The sequence below is a fragment of the Diuraphis noxia genome, unplaced genomic scaffold (assembly GCF_037042655.1).
Source record: "Diuraphis noxia isolate RWA-SAM2 unplaced genomic scaffold, SU_Dnox_SAM2 contig0001, whole genome shotgun sequence".
Taxonomy (NCBI): Eukaryota; Metazoa; Arthropoda; class Insecta; order Hemiptera; family Aphididae; genus Diuraphis; species Diuraphis noxia.
Genome location: NW_028301711.1, coordinates 36,218,633 through 36,238,402, shown reverse-complemented (window position 1 = coordinate 36,238,402; position 19,770 = coordinate 36,218,633). Strand labels below are relative to the sequence as shown.

Sequence of the window (19,770 nt, the reverse complement as noted above, 5' to 3'; positions counted from 1 at the left end):
TCTAATACTTCTATAATGATTAATATTTTATTTCTCTTGACATAAAATAACCAACTATATTTTACAATTTTAACATTATAAAAAATTGATAGACACTTAGAGAGTAAATTATTTATTGTATTATATACCTACCTACATTATAATCTGATTTGTTATTATTTATTAGACATTGGCCAATCCTTGATTGGAATATCGTAGTTTATATTTTTTAGAAAAATATTCAGTTTTAATATTAGATACCTATATTGTCCAAGTTTTAAATTTTCAAATGTCGAATAAAATTGGTAGACAAGAAAATGAAGGTAAACACAATACACTTGCATAATTTCAAATGAAAATAATGTACAATACACATAATAAGAATAATAAAAATAAAAAATATGTATATTAGGTAGGTATATTATTTTTCTGCTACTCGGAACTGATTGATTTTGTTGATTTTGAGATCTGTAAGACTTGATATGGCCATGAATTAAATATGAAAATTGTATAGGTAATTTGAAGTTATAGGATTAAGTTCCTATATTGAATTATTATGATTTATACATTTTTACGAATAATTTTGCATGATTTTAAAAATATTACAATACGCCATAATATATGTGTCTAATGTCGCTCAGCTGTAAATTATTTACGGTGATAGGTAGGGTTAGTTTGAGGTAGATATATCTATAATAGTTTCTTTTTAAATCAATTTACCCATATAACAAAATCATTGGACCGGTATATTATGAATTATAATAAAAAAGAATAAGAATGCATAAAAATTTAAAATTAGTTATATAGATTTCAATAGAAATTAAGGATTTTCATTTAAATTACAAAGCATAATATTTAGTACCAAAGAATAAATAAATTTAATACATATTTATAAACCAATGAATTTTTATTTAAATAACCATAATTTACGTATCTAGCTACTCTATTATATGAATTTAGTTTATTATGCTTTACCCTATTCTAATTATCTTATTTTTATCAACGAATTAAAAAATACTAAAATAAGTATATAAATGTAACCATATTTATTTTTTTAATAAACGAAACAATAAATTGTATAAGTAATTAAAGTTTCAAGCATCATATAAATTATATAGGTGATTTAATTATCTTATTCTAAATTGTATATGAATGAATTGTAAATTTGGAAACACATAACCATGAGTTGTATATAGGTAAGTTTTAAAAACCAGACACACTAGATTTGTTTTGCTTTAGTATTCTAAAATAATAGCTGAAAATTTCAATTATCTCTTGAAAAATGGGAATTATTAAATATTTATAATGTTTAGTATGTATACCAACCTAGTCATATTTTGTACGATTTAAATATAAAATTTTTAATGAAATATTCATAAATATAGTATTATAGTGATTGATGACTCAACGATAATATGAGTCAATACTAAGATCAGTTACCCAAATGCATCTACATAATATAATAGTGACCATGAAAATAATCCACATGCCTAATATAAGATAGCCATTCAAGTAATATTATAAATATTATATTATAATATTATAATATTATTGTATATATAGTAATATTATAATAGGTACCTATAGTTGTAGGTACCTAATAGTGTATACAATGAAAGATAATTACTTCCTACGATTAAGTTTGTTAGAAATTTAAATCCACTGTTAAACAACAATAATAAGGTTAACTGTAGAATATTATTTACAGACGAACCAAAATAATAATATAGGTAGGTATCTATACTATTTACAATCCAATAACTTGTCAAAAATCCTAATTACCTATTTGAACTAAATTAACAAGATTTGTCTTCACAAAAATCAAATTAATACCTTCATCATATAATATTATAGTATTATTGACTCTCAATTATGTGAAAGGATTTTTTTTATTTCATCAAATTTTTGGATTTTTACTTCTAAAAGTAGTATCTTTTACGTCCAAATACATAATATAGTCATATATACATAAAAGTAGTACCTAGATTACCTAGGCTAGGTATATTGTAATAATATGCATTTGTAAAACGATAATTTAAGATTTGATTTTTACGTTTAATTTAATTTAATATTTAATATTTGTTTTTTGTATTTTTTTGTTGAAATAAATCTATAACTTACACATATTCTTTGTATAATGAATAAGTTTGATAAGTAACAAATAAAAATAGTTAACATGAATCATGAAATTAGGGAAGATATCCAAATGGTAACAACCTATATGTAATTTAAGTCTAAGACTGTATTAAAATAATAGGTTACAATGATAAATTGTAATTTATATTTTATGCCGGCAAAACTGCAACGATAAAATAAACATCCATGCTATATAACTACGATGAAGCCCCATCAGATTTAAAAATTATATTTTAACAATACGATGAAGCGAATATAAATTGTACCTATATTATTTTTGAATAAAGTTATATTGTTTTTTTACAAACTGTTGTTGTTTCCGTATCAATTTTGATGAACACAGTATGATGATAGGTAACCTACCTTTTTAATATGAATAAGATCTAACGCAGAGTACGCGAGTTACCTTGAAGTTAATTTCAAGGTTAACATCTCGACTATCCATGCAAAGCTAAACTGAATTTTGAATATCACACTTAACCAACCACATACATTTTGACAATATAGTTTTAAGATACTTAAAGGTAATTATACAAAACAAAAAGTTAAGGATCGAGAAATTTTAAATCCTGAAAATTGAATACACCTACTATAGATGTAAAAGGAACTTAATATTTTCTTTTGGTTTTTATCTAGTAAATTTATCTACTTTTTACAATTATTTATCACACAGAGATATGATATGTAACTCATTCCCAGACGATTACTTACCCAATGTCAAAAATATTAAATATTTCTAAATTAATAATTTTAAATTTATTTACCTACATATTACAGTTATGTAATTTATATATATATATACAATATACACCTACAGTGAACAATGATAAATCTATAATGAGGATGGAGAGATTATAATATTGTCAAATTATCGAAACAACGTTTTATTTTGACTAATATATAGCCATATAGATAATATTATTTAACTTTTTAAGTCTGGTAAGTTTTTGCAACGAGTACTTTTGTTTTTAGTCGTTATAATTATAAGATGTATATGTATAGTTATTTGATGGGATTTGTTACACTAGCTAATTTATTTGGGTTTGCAGATAGAAAATTCAGTAAAATGACTTGTAGTGTTTGGTGGCTAATTGGTTGACTGAATTACTAAACTTTAATTTTAAGGTCTGTGTGGAACGTATCGTGGTGTAGTTTATAGTTATTAATGTTATTATATAGAGAGTGATCGATTGGAGTCTCGAATACTTATACGGTAAGCGAATTGGAATGGTTTTGAACACCACCGAAATCGGTAATGTAGTAAAATATGAATATAATACAATGTATGCAAAAATTATAATGTTATGTACTATCAAATGGAATAACATTGGCCCACATTTCATAATTTTTTTTAATACATCCTGGTGAATTTTGGAGAAATCTTTACAAAAATTGATTCTAAATATTTTTTTTAGCAAAATGTAGATCGAATATTTAATACCATAAATCACATTGATATTTTTGGCGTCTTATAAATTAGGTATGTATTTCACTGTATAAGGGGAACTTAACAATATATTTTATCAAACATTGATCAATTTTTTTTCTAATGTAGGTATCATATTTAAAATAAAAATAATAATAATTACAAGATCAAGATCAAGATAACGATTTACGTAACATTAAATAGGAACACGAACTTTATCACAGATATGATAAATCAACAAATACCTATTAGATATCGGTTGTTATTATGCTTCAGACTCATTACTTAAATATGAATCGATCTTTAGCTAATAAATTAAAAGTTTTATGAATTCTGTTAAACGTGGCATTTAAAAAGTCTTCAGACTACCTATAAGAATAATAATTTTTCATTAATTAGTCAGGCAACAAAAACTATTTCTGTAAAACCAATATATTCATCGGTCCACTCGGAATCAAAAATAATAAAATATTTATATATTATATTAATTTATAACTAAAACTAAAAAAATACATAGTATGAGATGATTTAAAAACCGGTATTAAAAACAAAGTTATTTATTTTTAAACAAAACATAGATGTTCTATAAATTAAAAATTATATATATATATATATGTTACTGTGAATGTCCGCAGTTGGTGAATGCTAACAGTCACCGGTTAATGTCGTCGTACGCCAATATCATTAGTGAATGTTTGCTTATTGATTAAATTTGTGATTTTAGTAAACGTGTGAATTGTCGATCTAACACTAGTGAATGTCGACATTTTTATACAACGATATTGGTGAATGTTGGTAATGCCGATATTATTTAATATTATTTAGGAATAACGGAAGGGTCACAATTAAAAAAATAGTATCTTATACTATCTAGTACCTATGCTGCAGTATAAGGTATTGTACAAATTGATAATTTTGATCAAATGTTTTTTTACCTGACCCGACTAATCTTATTTTATCTGAATAAACAATTATATCTACAAAAAAGTGTAGCTGTCGAAATGTTGCCATTTTATGTAGTACACATTGTCATGCTGTTATAAGTAATAATATAAAATAATCATAATTTGAATGCCTTATAATAATTATTATTATCATTTGATTTAATTAAACATAATATTATGTTGTTTCTATTTTATAATATTATATGATATATTCAACTATAGTACCAATATAATACTATACCTAATATTATATGTGCGCGTACGTACCTATTACATACCTATGTCAACGTTGACCAAAACCTTACTGTGTATGTCAAAATTTACCAAAATCCTAACGTAAATATCAACATCCACTAGTAAGTCTCTATATTATTTTAATTTTTCAACATTCACCAATTTATAATTAGGTGTATGTTAACATTCGCCTGGTGACTGTCAGCATTCACCAATTGCGGACATTCACAGTAACATATATATAATCGGTGGACGCATAATACGATTTATACTCTTCTAATAATTCTCAGATTCTCTTTTTTACATTTTTATTAATTGTTATATATATTGAAGCAATACTTTTAAAGTGGTACCTATGCTTATATGTTTATTAGGCATAATTTATTTATTACATAGTATGTACGATTTATATTATTATATTAAATTATTTTATATTAATTTATAAACAAAATAACAATTAATAAACTATAATAATCATACCATATAATCACATTTTTCTTAAAATGTTTACACAAGTTTTATATACATATATTAGATTGAAAAGTAAGGGCTTTTCATTTTATCATAATTTATTTAGATCCATATTGATAGGTCGCATAAATTGATAGGTTCGAGTAATCACATTTCTCCATTACTGTTAAAAAATTACGTACTCATGATTTATCATAAATACGAAATGAAAATAAATTGACAACCAGTGGCGTACTCATTGGCAGTGTCATGGTATGGTATAAATCTTATTTAATAAAATTCTAATTACAAACCATGAAAACGGTTTTATTGAAACATTTTGAGGATTATCAATTATTTGTAGAGGTCATACAGTTACGGGATAAAATTAAAAATAATTACGACCTAGTAACGGATATCAAATTGTGATTTACTTTTATTAGCCCCTCCCTTAACATTAAAAAATTCTTGTTTCGTCACTGTTGACAACGGTATTATTGTTACAACAAATTTAGTATTTTCAATCCAATAAATTAGTTTAATGTTCCTATGGATGGATCGTACCGCAGCGATATATAATTTAAGTAGCTACTATCAAGTACCTGTATAGGCCATGTATATAATAATAATTCATCGCTATTACATTCGTTTAAATTAATTTAGCTGCATCTTCTTAGGTAGACCTAGTAAAGTAGTGAGCTGACAGGATTTCACACAAGTTAAATAATATATCTGATCATCCATTAAAATAATATATTTAGTTGTTTAACGGCAAATAATTTCAACAGGGAATCAACAATTTTGAGGCTAGCTAGATTTATTTAAACGAACAATACGCACCCATATCTAACATAATACTATGTATATATATATTATTATCTGATGATTTTAATCTTGGTATAGAAATATTCTGAAAACCATGCTACATGTCACAAGAGAAAAATAATGATTAAATAACAATAGTCACAAGACTTAAGATATTGAAATTGTAACATTTTATATTAAAAGTATTATCTTTTCTTAACGAACGCGTCATCGTGATTTTTTAGAAACTTTGATATGGATATAAGAATATGAAATCTATTTGCTTAAGAAACAGGTATTTCAATTGAGAAAAATCATATCCGAATCTCAATGAGATTACCAACATAATGTTTTTTACAATAATGTATTTTTGATGTTATTTTAGTACCAAACTTAAAAAAATTTAATTTTGAGCTATTTATACTTCAAACCTAATTTCACACCATTCTACTGTACGTTGATATAACTTATAAGTTATGTATGATGTTTTAAAAATTACTTCAACCCATTTGAAAAAAAAATTACTTATAAACTAATAACAAAGATATGATACAACATAAGTAAGTACACTATATCCTCAAAAACACTCGTCACTTTAGTTCAAAATAATTTTTCATATACAAAAATGCTTGATGGTTGAATCAAAATTTAACATAGTTATACGGAAGTTATCCATTACAGTTCTAACTCACTACCTATCCAATGACAAGATACACTCGAAACCTTCTACACGAATAAGCAAATTCCTAAGATTTTTTTTAAATATTATATACTCGTATTTATCAATAAAATTGTGTTTTTTTAGACCTCTTATAATCGTACCACCTGTTACTTTAAATAACCAACATTTACCAAAATCTACCTCTGCTCATTATTTAGATAGTTATTATGGTAAAATCAAATCACCATTTAACTTAGATGATTTACCTTGCATAAATCTTAGCCCTAAAAATAATGTATGTTTTTTAGACTTATAATTAATATCGATGTGTCTCATCAAAAATCTACTCACATACGTCTTTATTATTATATATTATATTAACGATTTTGTTTGTTGGTTTTGACTTGTAAGGTTTTGTGTCTGATGTATAAGTACACATATTGGTCACATTGTAAAATCAATTCATATATTATCACTCCGCTCATAACCTAAAAATGTGTAAGTACTATTACTTATACTAGGGTATTTTTATGAAAATGAGAACTGTCTTCAAAAATACATGTTTAAAATTAATTTTAAAAGTATTCATATAATACTGGTATGAATTTCAGTATAAGGCAATATTATTCGATGGGTATTCAGTATTTACTGTTCTGATGACTGACACCAACAATCAATAACCTAAAATTTAAGTAATATTTTTAACTCTAAAATCTAGTTTACCATACGATTATACATTCTATAATCTATATAATCTATATAATCTAGTATCTACCGTTAACTTCTGTATTCAATAGTTTAAAATTTTGTAGGAACGAATAAGTCTTATTATTTTAAAAAAAATCACCAAAGTTCTATTGAAAAAAAAATTTCTATATTATGTAATGTATAATTACGACACTACTCACTGGTCCACTACAGTCGCAGTCCTTGTTAAATTTTACGTATTCGCCATCCTTGGCGTGCATTCCTGCTGCTACTTTCTTTTCAGTTGTTTTCAAGTCGATAAATTCAAGTGATGCTAATGAGTCAAATAATTTTATCATATGTCTGAAACATTAAATTATATAATTAATATATTAAGAAAGCAAGAAAGTAAAAATATTTTTTGTACTAATTTATAAGAAGCTTTTGAATTTTAAATATACTTTGAAATTCGATTTTATTATTATTATTATTGCGTAGGATTTGGTGGTCTTACGATATAGGTACATTGGATAAGTTGGTTGATTATTCATAGATTTTAATGTAAATTGCAATATTGCAAATTGTTAATTGTAAATAAAAACCAAAAATAACTAAAGTTACCAACAATTTCTATTTACCTACATAGTTTTCACTTTTCAGATTGCATTTTTAGAACATAATAAATTAATATAGTAGTAGTAATACGCAGTGGTTAATGAGGGAAAAATATTGTGGGAGAACTAAAGTTACCAACAATTGAGTAGCGTTCCCGAGTTCTTTTAAAGTCTATAATATCTAACCAGGCTTTTTTTAAAAACCCACTAGGTATAAACCTCCATAATGTGTTTCTTTCACACAACGTTGTTATAAAAAAATTCTAGTCATCAACAAAACTAAACACATTTTTACCAAGTACCTACAGAATATTCCACATCACCAGCACCAATATACCCGAGTCATTTGCAGAAATTCTCAATTATCACCCCCAATCCATAGCCAAACATCACCTATTTTATCACTGCCACTAACCTTCAAACCAACGTTTAAATTTAATTTATGGAATAAGCTCACTTTATATTTGCAATAGTTTAAATTTTTGTGTAAAATGGACTAATATGTATACAATGTTGATTATTTGTGAATTTATGAATAATGTCAATCTATTAATTATATGATATGTTATTGTATGTAATTAAATATGTATATTAGTATTGAAATTTAAGTCCATAGGAATTAAAGAATTATTGCATAAATAAATAAAAAAAATTATTTAATGCTCAATGGCTTATAGATATATACCTATATATATATGTATACACCAGGCATATTAAGACATAATATTATTTACAAATTAAATGTAAATAAAATAATTTAGAAAGTTAGATTTTGGTAAACGCTGTTAACACTAAAAGCATAAATAACACGTTTCTCATATTTTAAGCAGATTGAAGAAGTAATTATTACTATTATGTAATAACTTATTTTAGTTGTAAATATTCTGAAATAAATTATTGAAGCTTTTGTTGAACTCGAAAATTGTATATCATAAAATAGGTGACATGTAAAACACGTAAAAATGTTGATTTAAATTAAATTTACCAAAATGGGAATATATAATATTATTTATATAATAAATGATGTTTTTAATAATAAAATCAGATACATGATTATATAATACTTGATTAGATAAAACATCTAAAAACTAAGAATTGTTTTGTCATAGCAATTAAGTATTAACCATGGTTATTTATAATCATTATTTCATACGATTTCCAAAGCCTACGTATACTAATGTCGGATATGATTTATAAATCTAACATTATATGTAAAACGTATTTTGTTCGATTTACCTAACAACTAAATCTGGATTATTTCCATTAGACAATATGTCTAAGAGATCGGCAGCGGACACAAAATAGAATCTCGGAAAAGCTAAGCGTTTTGTTTCTAAATATTCCGCCAGAGCTTTTTCACATAAGGTCAAATGACCGTGCAGATCGTCCAAATGTTTGATTAAACCGGGTTTATTTGTAGCTTCGATCACTATGGGTGTCTTAGACATGTTAGCCATTAATTCCTAAAATATTCAAATTTAAACTATTTCAATTAAAAATTCAATCATACCTTAAAATCTCATAATTAACTTACTTTAAATTCAGAGTCGATACGGAAAAATCTTTCTGAATCTTCTGGTAATTGTTTGCGAATATCATCTGAACTCATGAATATTGATTCTAAATGCATCCACGTGCGTTGCACTTCGAACCACGAATTTATAACTTGATCAGCTATACTTAACTTTTGCTGCCAACTAGAAACTTCTTCCAAGAAAAATGCCACGAACTTGGAAGTCATTAAATTCTGTAATTGTACCTTTAACGTAATATTATAAACAAAAAATTAATCAATAAAAAATTAAATAATAGTTGTTAATTTATGAAATTAAATTAAAATATCTATAGAAATAACTATTTAATTTCAAATTTATTTACAATATGAATTCTAGATAAATATTAATCATATAATATAGACGTGATATTATACTTATTACTTATTAGTATACTAATTTCTAATACTTTGTGTATCCAATAGTATCTTATATTTTGATAAATTTAAATTAACTTTATTCATTGAGCTATACCTATGACTGTATATTTTATTTTAATGCAGTGTATGTATATTGTATAGATGTTATGACTTATGGATAATTTATTTGAGATTTTTGTTATTGTGTACCTACGGATTACTAAGGAATAATTACTAATAACTAATGAGTCATAATATAGGTACCTAAATAAATTAATAAAATAATTTGAAGTTTTAAGTGTATATGGTTATAGCGTATTATACATTTATAGATACTTGTACGATTCATATCTACAAAAATTGTTTTATAAACAATCTTTACTAATATGTACTAGGTACACAATTATAATATATTAAAATATTATTTATTTTAATATTAGTTTATAAGTGTTTTAACATATTGTACCTATACAATTTGTATAATTATGAATTATTAAAACCTACTTGCCGTTATAAGTTAGTGTACACTGTACATTTCATAATTCAAATTTGTTTAAAAACCAGTACATTTTCTTGCATACATAGACAAATAGTAGCCGAGAGAAAATAAATAATTGGACATATGGCACAAAATATCAGTATATAAATCATCTTCCATAAAATTAAAATATTTTATATGCAAGAATGACTAATGAAAACAAAGTAATAAGACTTCTTTACTTGTTTCCACTAACTACTATAATTCGTTGCCTATTGTAATGTATCTTATGGGTACAAACACTACAAACGCACAATTATTATTATGTTGTTATAAGTTTTGATTGCATGTTTAATACAATGAAAAGGACAAATGACAAACGTGATCAAATTCTAAAGATCCCAGTTCGATGGCCTTATCGTTAGTCATTACAGTATAACAGTAAAACGCTTAAATAGTATACACAGTATACCATGACCTATTATCTCATAACATGGAAGAAATCTCAAACATAAATTCATGTAAAACTTGTTTTATATTTATAGTGGAATATCAAATTGAAAACAAATGTTACTGTTATTCAATAGTTAAAAAAAAAAATGGAGATTATATAAACTGCGTTCTATATGATTATATAATAATTTTTTAATACGTGTCTGTTCAAAATTTTAATTTTAATGAATACAAAAAAAAATGTAACGTGTTTGGAAGGTGTCGTATCATTCTTCATAAAAACACTACTAATATTACTAAGCCTCTATAATAGTTCAAATAAATTATGTACCTATTTACCTTTATTTACCATGAAAAAGTAATTTAATCATTTAAAATATTATACGATAAATATAATATTAGTCTTAAAAGTATTCAAGTAGTATTCAAGTAATTTTCACAAATTATCATAATAATATTAATCACTATAATTTTAAAAACATCATAACCCCAAATCTTCTGAGCTGTTAGCAGATACCTACATAAAGTTTCATAACTCTAAACTACTTGTTCAAATTTTAATTCGTACTTCAACTAAAAAATCAACTGCTAAAAATGTAGAGAAAGAAAATGTGGTTGTTATTTGAAAAAAGGAAATTTATATCTAAGATATATACAAGATGAAAATCACATTCTCAGTTTATAATTTTGTTTGAAACAGAAATAATTTGCTTACTCGTAAAATTAATTATTTAATATAATTTAAAATAAAAGGAGCTCACTTGGTTTTCTTCTAGCGTTTCAATTAACTTTTCACTTGCTCTTAACAAACTGCATCCTGTACGGCTGTGAGTTTCTTGATAAAATTCCATTGCGGCCCAAGTAGTTTGAAGCTCACGTAACATTTTTTCCATAGACATTTCTTTTACAGCTTTGTCAACTATAGTCTTTACATCGTCTTCACATTCGTGCAAGTTTAATGCTAATAACTCAGCTAAGGTAGTACCTTGATCCATAACAAACTTAACCTAAAATTTAAATCAATTAGTTTTAATATATTTTTATAAATTAGTTTGACTTATTTTAATTTTCAAGTTATAAACTACAATTACGTTTTCCCTATATTAATTAAAATATGGACAAAACACATTCAGCGCAAAATAGTGTAAATAAACTTAAATACATTATATGAAGACGTACAAATAAATTAATACATCCTTTATAAAATGTTTATACTAACAGTGTGTTTTTTAACGTGAGACTTAGTGAGATTTTGTAATTCCAACCTCTATTGTTTATTTAAATTTCCTAAAAATAGAAGATAAGAGTAATTTCCATTTTAAAACGATGTATATTCATCATTCCATACAATTACATTTACAATTAATATTTTCGTAAAAACGTGTTATTATAACATTATAACTGTATGGAATATACATTTTTTTTTTTTAATATTTTAATTAAGCCTCAACAACAAAGGTTATTGGTTAATATACATTTTTAAAATCATAAAAAAACACGAATGTCTCACGTCAAATAATTCAAACTGTAAGTTTATAAGTACATACAATTTATTTAATAAATTAACTATTATTTTACTTATCGAAATTGTTTTACTATCATTTAATTATAGATATATGCTATACCTACATATATCTATAATATATATAGTACAATTTTAATGTCTTTACATATAATTTTATGTATTTTTTTTATAGCCCTCGAGTGATTCCAAGGCAATACGCAAATAATATAGGACGATTCACAATGCATACAACACACACAAAAGACAAATACAAGTACAACAAGCAACGCACGAACACATTGTGTTTCGATTATTTACTCACATCATACGCTTCAGGTAAACCAGCTAAAGTCTGTAAACATGTTTTCGTATTGATTTGTTCAATTAGGGATTTTAAACAACAAAAATTAACTTTATCTTACTTTTGTAGAGCCCATGAGTTGTTTCCAATGACGTTCGCGAATCGCCGGGTTTTGCAGTTCACCAACAGCCCTCAGAGATGTTACCATATTCTTCACTGTAGCTTCTAAACACGTATAGGTGTCCCACGATCGCATCTCTTTATCCAACGCTATATTATATCACGAGTAAATGGTAGACTTTAACATTGCAAGCCCATGATATCATTTTATATAAACATTTGTTTATAAAATAAATGTTTTGTTTAATAATACACTACGTAGTGTAGTGTTATGTGCATTAGCTATGGGCTATGACGTATATAAATATTTCAATTATACTACGAATTGCGCCGATAATATAACTGCTGGTAAGATAAAATGATTTTTAAGGTATTAACTAGGTACATGGTTATTAGCCGGTTTTTACTGTATAGGGGTACGGATATTGTTGGTTCTTAACACGTGTATGTGGAGGTTGAATTCATCACTAAAGACCCGGGTGGTCATCCATCCGGGTACTAGCAACATTGGCTGATGCTTGACCTCAGAACACGTTAGTGACTGCGGCCAACCACCGTGCCACACCTGTAGGTCTCAATATAGTTTTGTATCTCTATTTTTAATATATTATACTGAACAAATATTAAGAGATTAGATAATAATTTATAACCAACCTCTAATTTCTTTTGCAAACTTTTTACATTCTATGTCCATGTTTTCAACATCCACTTTACGCCAAGGCGTAGTTTTCCAATCGTTTATGCACGAATGAACTAAATGAACATAATCCCAAAGTTGCTGGAATAATTGTTTTTAAACCACGATCGTTAAAATAAGTACTAATGTTAAATTCAAAATATACCTAGTATTATATTAAAACCACTTTACGAACCTTCAACAATTTCAATTCTTTTCTACATTGTTTAAGTAACTTGAATTCTGGAACGTTCACCTCAAAGAGTGACGCAGATTCTTGTATCTGAGCCATATTCATTTCGAAATCCATTATCTTAGAGTTTGCTTCATTTAGTACAAAATACGGATAAGGACAATCATACCTAAACTTTTACTAAATTAAAACTGAATCGTCCATCATCGTAATTAATTTGATAATCACGATAATATTTTATACATAATCAATATATTATAATATACCTACTATCTATACTACTCGTAATTTAATGCATAGGTAATTAATCTACTAATTTTTACCTGAAAATATTAGCTTTTTTGAAAATTTCTCTGAAAAAGTTAATTCTACTATCAAAATGAGAGATTCTGTTTCGTATATTATTGACTTCAATTGCTTGCAAAGGAGCTACTTGTTGTTTGATATTAATCGCCAATTTGCAAGTATTATTCCAAAGTTCAGGAAGCTCCTAAATTAAATTATTTCTTTTATAATTAATACATTTTTCTTAACTATTTATAAATTATAAAGTATTTATTTATTTGAAACCTGTAATAGAACGTTAACTTCTTCTGATAGTTCCATGTCATAATATTTCAACAATTGTATTGTATCTGTGAGGGGTTGGAACATTTCGTCCGTTGTAGATTGTCTTTCTTTTACATTGTATAAATAACCCATAACACTAACGAGAACCTCATAATCACCCTCAATTACTGGTTGCATTAAACCTCCGTCTGCGTCTTGGATGAACTTGGCTAAATCAAAAAGGCTAAAAAAAATAATAACAGAATTATATTTTAATATACCTATAACTTGTTTAAATGGCTACAATAAACTTTGGATGTAGATTTTGAAATTTTGATAATACAGCTAGTTTTTATTTTTATTTAAATTTACTAAATTATAATTATTTTTAAGGATTAGTATTTAATATAAATATTTAATATTTAATATTCAAAAAATATTTTTAATATATATTTAATAATTATTATATATATATATTATATATATTTAATATTCAATATATTTTGTAAATTTATTTATTTTGTAACACAATTTACCTATTTGTTACAGTATCCATCAAATGTTGTTTAAACATATGACTCCATTTACATACAGTGTTCAATAATGCTTGCTTAAAAGGTCTCATATCTACTTGAAACCATGAATCGAATACTTGAACTGACTTTAACTGTTCGATTTCACAATAAAGACTTTCAAAATTGTCAATCTAACAACGAACATTAAACATGTGATAGATACATAATAATATTAATATATGATTTAAAAGACTAATACTAATCCAAATAACTTTTTTAAGTAGTCAAAGAATAATATAATAATATTGTATATATATAATAATATAATAATACTTGTTCCTTAAATTGATCCATTGTAGGATTCACAATAGGCGGAGAATAAGTATCATCAAGAGACATATTTTCATATTCTTCGATTGAAAGTGGATGTCCATATCGTAAAAAATGTTGCATGTAAAGTTCTCGATCATCCAACCATAAGTAAGAATAATTTTCAAAATTTACACAATAATCGTTTGCCTTAAACCAAACGTATTCATAGTTTCAAAAAAATATTTAAGAGGATAGATGTTGATTACCTCTGCTATCACTCGAGTTACAGTATTCATAATATCTTCTTTCATGTCACAAATGTCAGTATTGGAATTCATTTCTTCCTAAAATGTTTTAATAAAACATCTTATTTATTTTTATTTATTTCGTCAAATATCAACATTTATAAAATAATATTAAATATAATCAAATTAAAACTCAAAATCAAATGTTTCTTGCTTACAAAGTAATCACTAGCGTTATTTTTGTCACAAATCCGTGGCATTAACTTTGAAAGTTCAATTATTTCTTCGATTATCCCTTGAATGATGGAACAAAAATTACCTTCGGTGTTTGAATCTAACGACGGTATAAAAACCAAATCCGGTTCATGTAACTCGAGACAAGCCTCAAATAATGGTGCATTTGATACACCCGGAATCATATTCTCTGCTATATAACATAAACTGAAAATATCGGATGAACAAACATGTAATATTTCAACACCAACAATCGATAATGATTTTTTTTTTTTGATGTACAGTATATTTTATAGGAAGTCTAGACAAATGTAGTAACTTTGGTATAATTTAAATTTTTGTTTATTTTACATACAAGTATATAATTAACGCTTGCACTACACGTGTTATATAATATTTTTATTTTTATTTTATAATACTGAAAATAAAAAAACTCAAAATGGCCAATTTAATAATTTGATTTTGTATAAACATTTATCTAAATAATGTAGTTTAATTTTTTTATAATTTAGATGTTCATATTTTTTTAGTAAGACTAATTCATTTAAATAGTAATAATTTAATAACTTAATAGTAGGTAACTACTTCAGAAATTTTCGTAAATACTAAAAAAAAATTTATACTTTTTAAGTTTTACAAGTGGATCAGCATAGCGCCAAACGAAAAAACAACATTATTTAACAAGGATAATGAGATTTAAAAAAAAAAAATAGGACATTACTTAAATAAATAACATAGATTTTATGTTTTCAATATTAAAAATAAAAAAATGTTATATTATACGAGTAGCACAACAGTCAATAAATTAGAGAAAAAAATATTTATTGGAAAAACAGTTATATCATTTGTCTGATCCTTTCATTAAAACTGTATATTTAAACGGTCACCTGCATCCTATAGCATTCAACAAAGCATCTGCGACAATAGAATCAACAAAAGCCATATAATTTTGCCATTGCTTGACATTTGTTTGATCCTGCATGCCAAATAATACGCAATTTTCTTTGAGGAGCTTATGGATTTCTGTAGCAGCTTTTTCGATTTCTTTTCGTCTACTCGGCATGAACATTGTAATTAGTGACAAGTTGCCAAATATATTATTAACTATAGCTGTTTACAAATAGTTAAATAATATTAATAGAGGCTGTAATATTTTATGAAATTGTACATCCACGCGATGAAAAATATTTGAAATGTTTCAAATCAAACCGATTTTATACACTAAATTATTGTAGTTTGCATAATATAAATATAAATTAAAATGAAAAGTTAAATTTTGTTATTAATATGTACACTTTGCTCATTTCATATACTTTTAAGCGGATAAGACAATTATTTAATCTCTTCATTTATGAATATTTAATTATTTGTGATAGAAACTATTATCTGATCGGCAAAAATTAAATATTAAATTTATTCAAATTACATAGAATTTTTTTCTTTTATAGATACATGTTTAGAACACTGTAAATTTGAACAGTTATCAAGAACGAAGAAAAATACTGACAGAAAAGGTATTTAATAAAAATAATCTAATTTATTAGTACATTTTATGATACAACAAAATAAAAAATAAAAAATGAATTTCATGAATGTTTATTTATTACCATATTGGTGTATATTTTGCCGTTTTTGTGCCCATAGGTATTCAAATGGTATTTAGTCTCATAACCTTAATTTTGTATCATATACTATTATGCTTCAACACACAAATAGATTAGGTTAACTTGATATTATTAATAGATGCATCAATGCATGTCAAAAAAATTTAAGAGTATAAAATGTTAAACATTCGTAAATTACATCCATATACATAAATTTAAATAGATTAGGTTTAGTAAACCTAGGTAGGTACCTAACTTAGGTATACCTAATTCTTTGTGGCGATTTTTTGTATAAGTATGTAAATTAACTATTGTAGCTATCATAATACACATCACCTTTTGGAAAATCGTTCCACACGATCGTCCATTGCCAATAGAGTATCCTTTTTATTATCCTTTCGACATAATACTGGCAGTCTGGCCCACGATGATATAGCCGATCGCATCCGTTTAATATTTTCTTGTGTTTTTTGTACCCTTCGGTATAATTTATAAACAAGATCTTGAACACTTCCAATGTACTCGTTAAGGCCTACAAATATTAATTTAATTAAACATTACATGATTCAAATTATATATAATTATATGCTAAATATAAGTTAGGTTACTAATATTAGTTTGATAATATTTTTTTTATAAACGTCAATATTTATATATTTGAATATACCTTCGGAATTCCAATTTAACGAATATTCGCCTTTTTTAACTAATTCATCGATTTGTTGAATTTCTTCCTGGACCAACTGAAACTCAATTTCTCGGCTATTGTTTCTCAATTTATTATAACTAATTAATTTACAATTCACTTTATTATTAGCAGGTACTTACATATTATAATAGTACCTAAACTAAAAAATAACTATCATACCATTCTTTTGTATTATTAAGATTAATGCAATATATTCTAAATGTATCTTCGCATTCGTGAAATTGCAATGCTTCAATAGGAATATCATTCAACTCATATGAACGAAAATAATGAACTTCTCTTAATATCGCCACCAACTAAAAATATTTATATTATCAGATACAAATGAAACATTATATAATAAAAAATACACTATGTATATTCGAATCGCACCTCTGGATGAAAGTTGAGTTGCAACTCATTACACTTGGATCTACGATTAAATAACGGCAACTTTAATAATTCTTCACATCTTTTTGATACAGTAAGTTTCCAATTATCTATCAATTCTGTTTCAAATTTATTTAATGAAGAAATCAATTCATCTACTTCTTTTATAACTGATTGAGCACTTTTAGATTGGACTATTCTATAAATTAAAATAATTAGTTTTAATCAAAGACAATTAAAATAGTTTATTACGGATGATCTAGATTTTTAAAACACTGAGTTGGATGTTCAATTCTAGCTTTAAGAGTTTTTGACCATTTTAATGAACCAGCGATTGGAGGCATAAGCATATCAACGTCTGCTGAACCTTGAGTTCTTATAGCGATTTGTTGGCTTTCAAATAGATTCTATTAACAAATCATGAATATAGAAATTACAATAAAAATCAACATATTATAATTTTAAAGCAAGTTTATACAAACTTTACAAATTGTAACTTCGTTAGACAACATGTTCAAAATTTTACTATAACTATTTGTAAACATATCTTTCATACCAGACCGATCCATTACGACACCAACAATTTCAATTAACTATAAAATCATAATTTATGTGTTCATAATCGACATTATATTATCATGGATAATTATTTTACATCATAATTTACAATTAAATAATATAGGTACTTATATTTTTCGTATTAGTAAGTAAATTCAATAGACGCATTTAAATATGCAGGGGTTCAAGGGGATTAATCCCTCCCCATAGACTGTATACACACAATTAATTATAGTCGTTACTCGTTATAATTTGACGATTATTATTTAAAATATTATGATTATTTATTAGATTCTGAACGAAGTGTTGAATGTATTGATTTTACAATGATGTGTGTGTTTTTTTTTTTGTGTCCGTGTACAGCATAACTAGTCGAAATAATGCTTTGATTTCAAAATTTGGGGGTGGTTTCCGATGTAAAAGTGAATATCCTTGGTGCATTATAGAGATCAAAAGTAAACAGTTTTCAAAAAAATCGAGAAAAACAAAAAAAAATTACAGAAAAACGGGAATTTTTACGCAAAACCAGTTTTCGACCAAATCGATTTTTTTATATGATTGTAATTCAAAAACTAATCACTGTACATACTTGAAATTTTCACCAAATGTTTATGTTAGTGTTATCTATATACAGTTTAATTTTCACAAATTAACACATTTTTGACTTTGACTTTAGATTCTGAACGGCGCGATGAATGTATTGATTTTACAATGATGTGTGTTTTTAATTTTAATTTTAATTTTTTTTGTGTCTGTTATCACGTTTTAGGATAGTAAAAATGCTTAGATTTCCTTCAACAGTATCTTTTCTGATAAGAAAGTGAGAATCTATATAGTACTTTGGGGGGTCAAAAGTAAAAGTAATTTTCCAGTAGTTTTCAAATGCGCCGTGAAAAACAAATGAAAAATTAAGGAAAAAACGGGAATTTTTACGGAAACCCGATTTTAGTCAAAATCGATTTCGGTTTTTGGTGTAATTCTAAAAAAAATATCCGTAGATACATGAAATTTTCACTGGTTGTCTATATTAACACTTTCTATATTTGATACAATTTTCAAATATTTTGACTTGTTTTGAGCTGTTTACGGATATACTTAGTTTC

General features: G+C 25.5%; 1 protein-coding gene and 2 long non-coding RNA genes across 6 annotated transcripts in view; 2 read left to right on the top strand and 1 right to left on the bottom strand.

Annotated features, from left to right (window-relative positions):
- Dhc93AB (Dynein heavy chain at 93AB) overlaps window positions 1-19,770 on the bottom strand; it is an 86,625-nt gene that overhangs the window by 44,341 nt on the left and 22,514 nt on the right. For 3 of the 4 annotated variants that reach the window (XM_089217425.1, XM_089217427.1, XM_089217423.1), the window contains 21 exons: window positions 18,592-18,702; window positions 18,362-18,516; window positions 18,113-18,308; window positions 17,900-18,036; window positions 17,699-17,817; window positions 17,368-17,563; window positions 16,315-16,479; window positions 15,412-15,634; window positions 15,215-15,292; window positions 14,970-15,155; window positions 14,658-14,827; window positions 14,143-14,365; window positions 13,896-14,062; window positions 13,576-13,741; window positions 13,358-13,481; window positions 12,705-12,853; window positions 12,605-12,634; window positions 11,540-11,785; window positions 9,470-9,694; window positions 9,172-9,398; window positions 7,543-7,684 (listed from right to left, as the gene is read on the bottom strand). In XM_089217425.1, the coding sequence (XP_089073551.1) occupies window positions 7,543-7,684; window positions 9,172-9,398; window positions 9,470-9,694; window positions 11,540-11,785; window positions 12,605-12,634; window positions 12,705-12,853; window positions 13,358-13,481; window positions 13,576-13,741; window positions 13,896-14,062; window positions 14,143-14,365; window positions 14,658-14,827; window positions 14,970-15,155; window positions 15,215-15,292; window positions 15,412-15,634; window positions 16,315-16,479; window positions 17,368-17,563; window positions 17,699-17,817; window positions 17,900-18,036; window positions 18,113-18,308; window positions 18,362-18,516; window positions 18,592-18,702 (3,435 nt within the window). The remainder of the gene's footprint in view (window positions 1-7,542; window positions 7,685-9,171; window positions 9,399-9,469; window positions 9,695-11,539; window positions 11,786-12,604; window positions 12,635-12,704; window positions 12,854-13,357; window positions 13,482-13,575; window positions 13,742-13,895; window positions 14,063-14,142; window positions 14,366-14,657; window positions 14,828-14,969; window positions 15,156-15,214; window positions 15,293-15,411; window positions 15,635-16,314; window positions 16,480-17,367; window positions 17,564-17,698; window positions 17,818-17,899; window positions 18,037-18,112; window positions 18,309-18,361; window positions 18,517-18,591; window positions 18,703-19,770) is intronic. The other variant, XM_089217424.1, reaches the window with a different exon arrangement.
- Window positions 4,768-13,364, top strand: LOC149060629 (uncharacterized). The gene is made up of 4 exons (XR_016189759.1): window positions 4,768-4,841; window positions 12,476-12,618; window positions 12,713-13,051; window positions 13,118-13,364. It is a non-coding gene; the product is annotated as an uncharacterized LOC149060629 (long non-coding RNA).
- Window positions 14,981-17,016, top strand: LOC149060628 (uncharacterized). The gene is made up of 2 exons (XR_016189760.1): window positions 14,981-15,116; window positions 16,876-17,016. It is a non-coding gene; the product is annotated as an uncharacterized LOC149060628 (long non-coding RNA).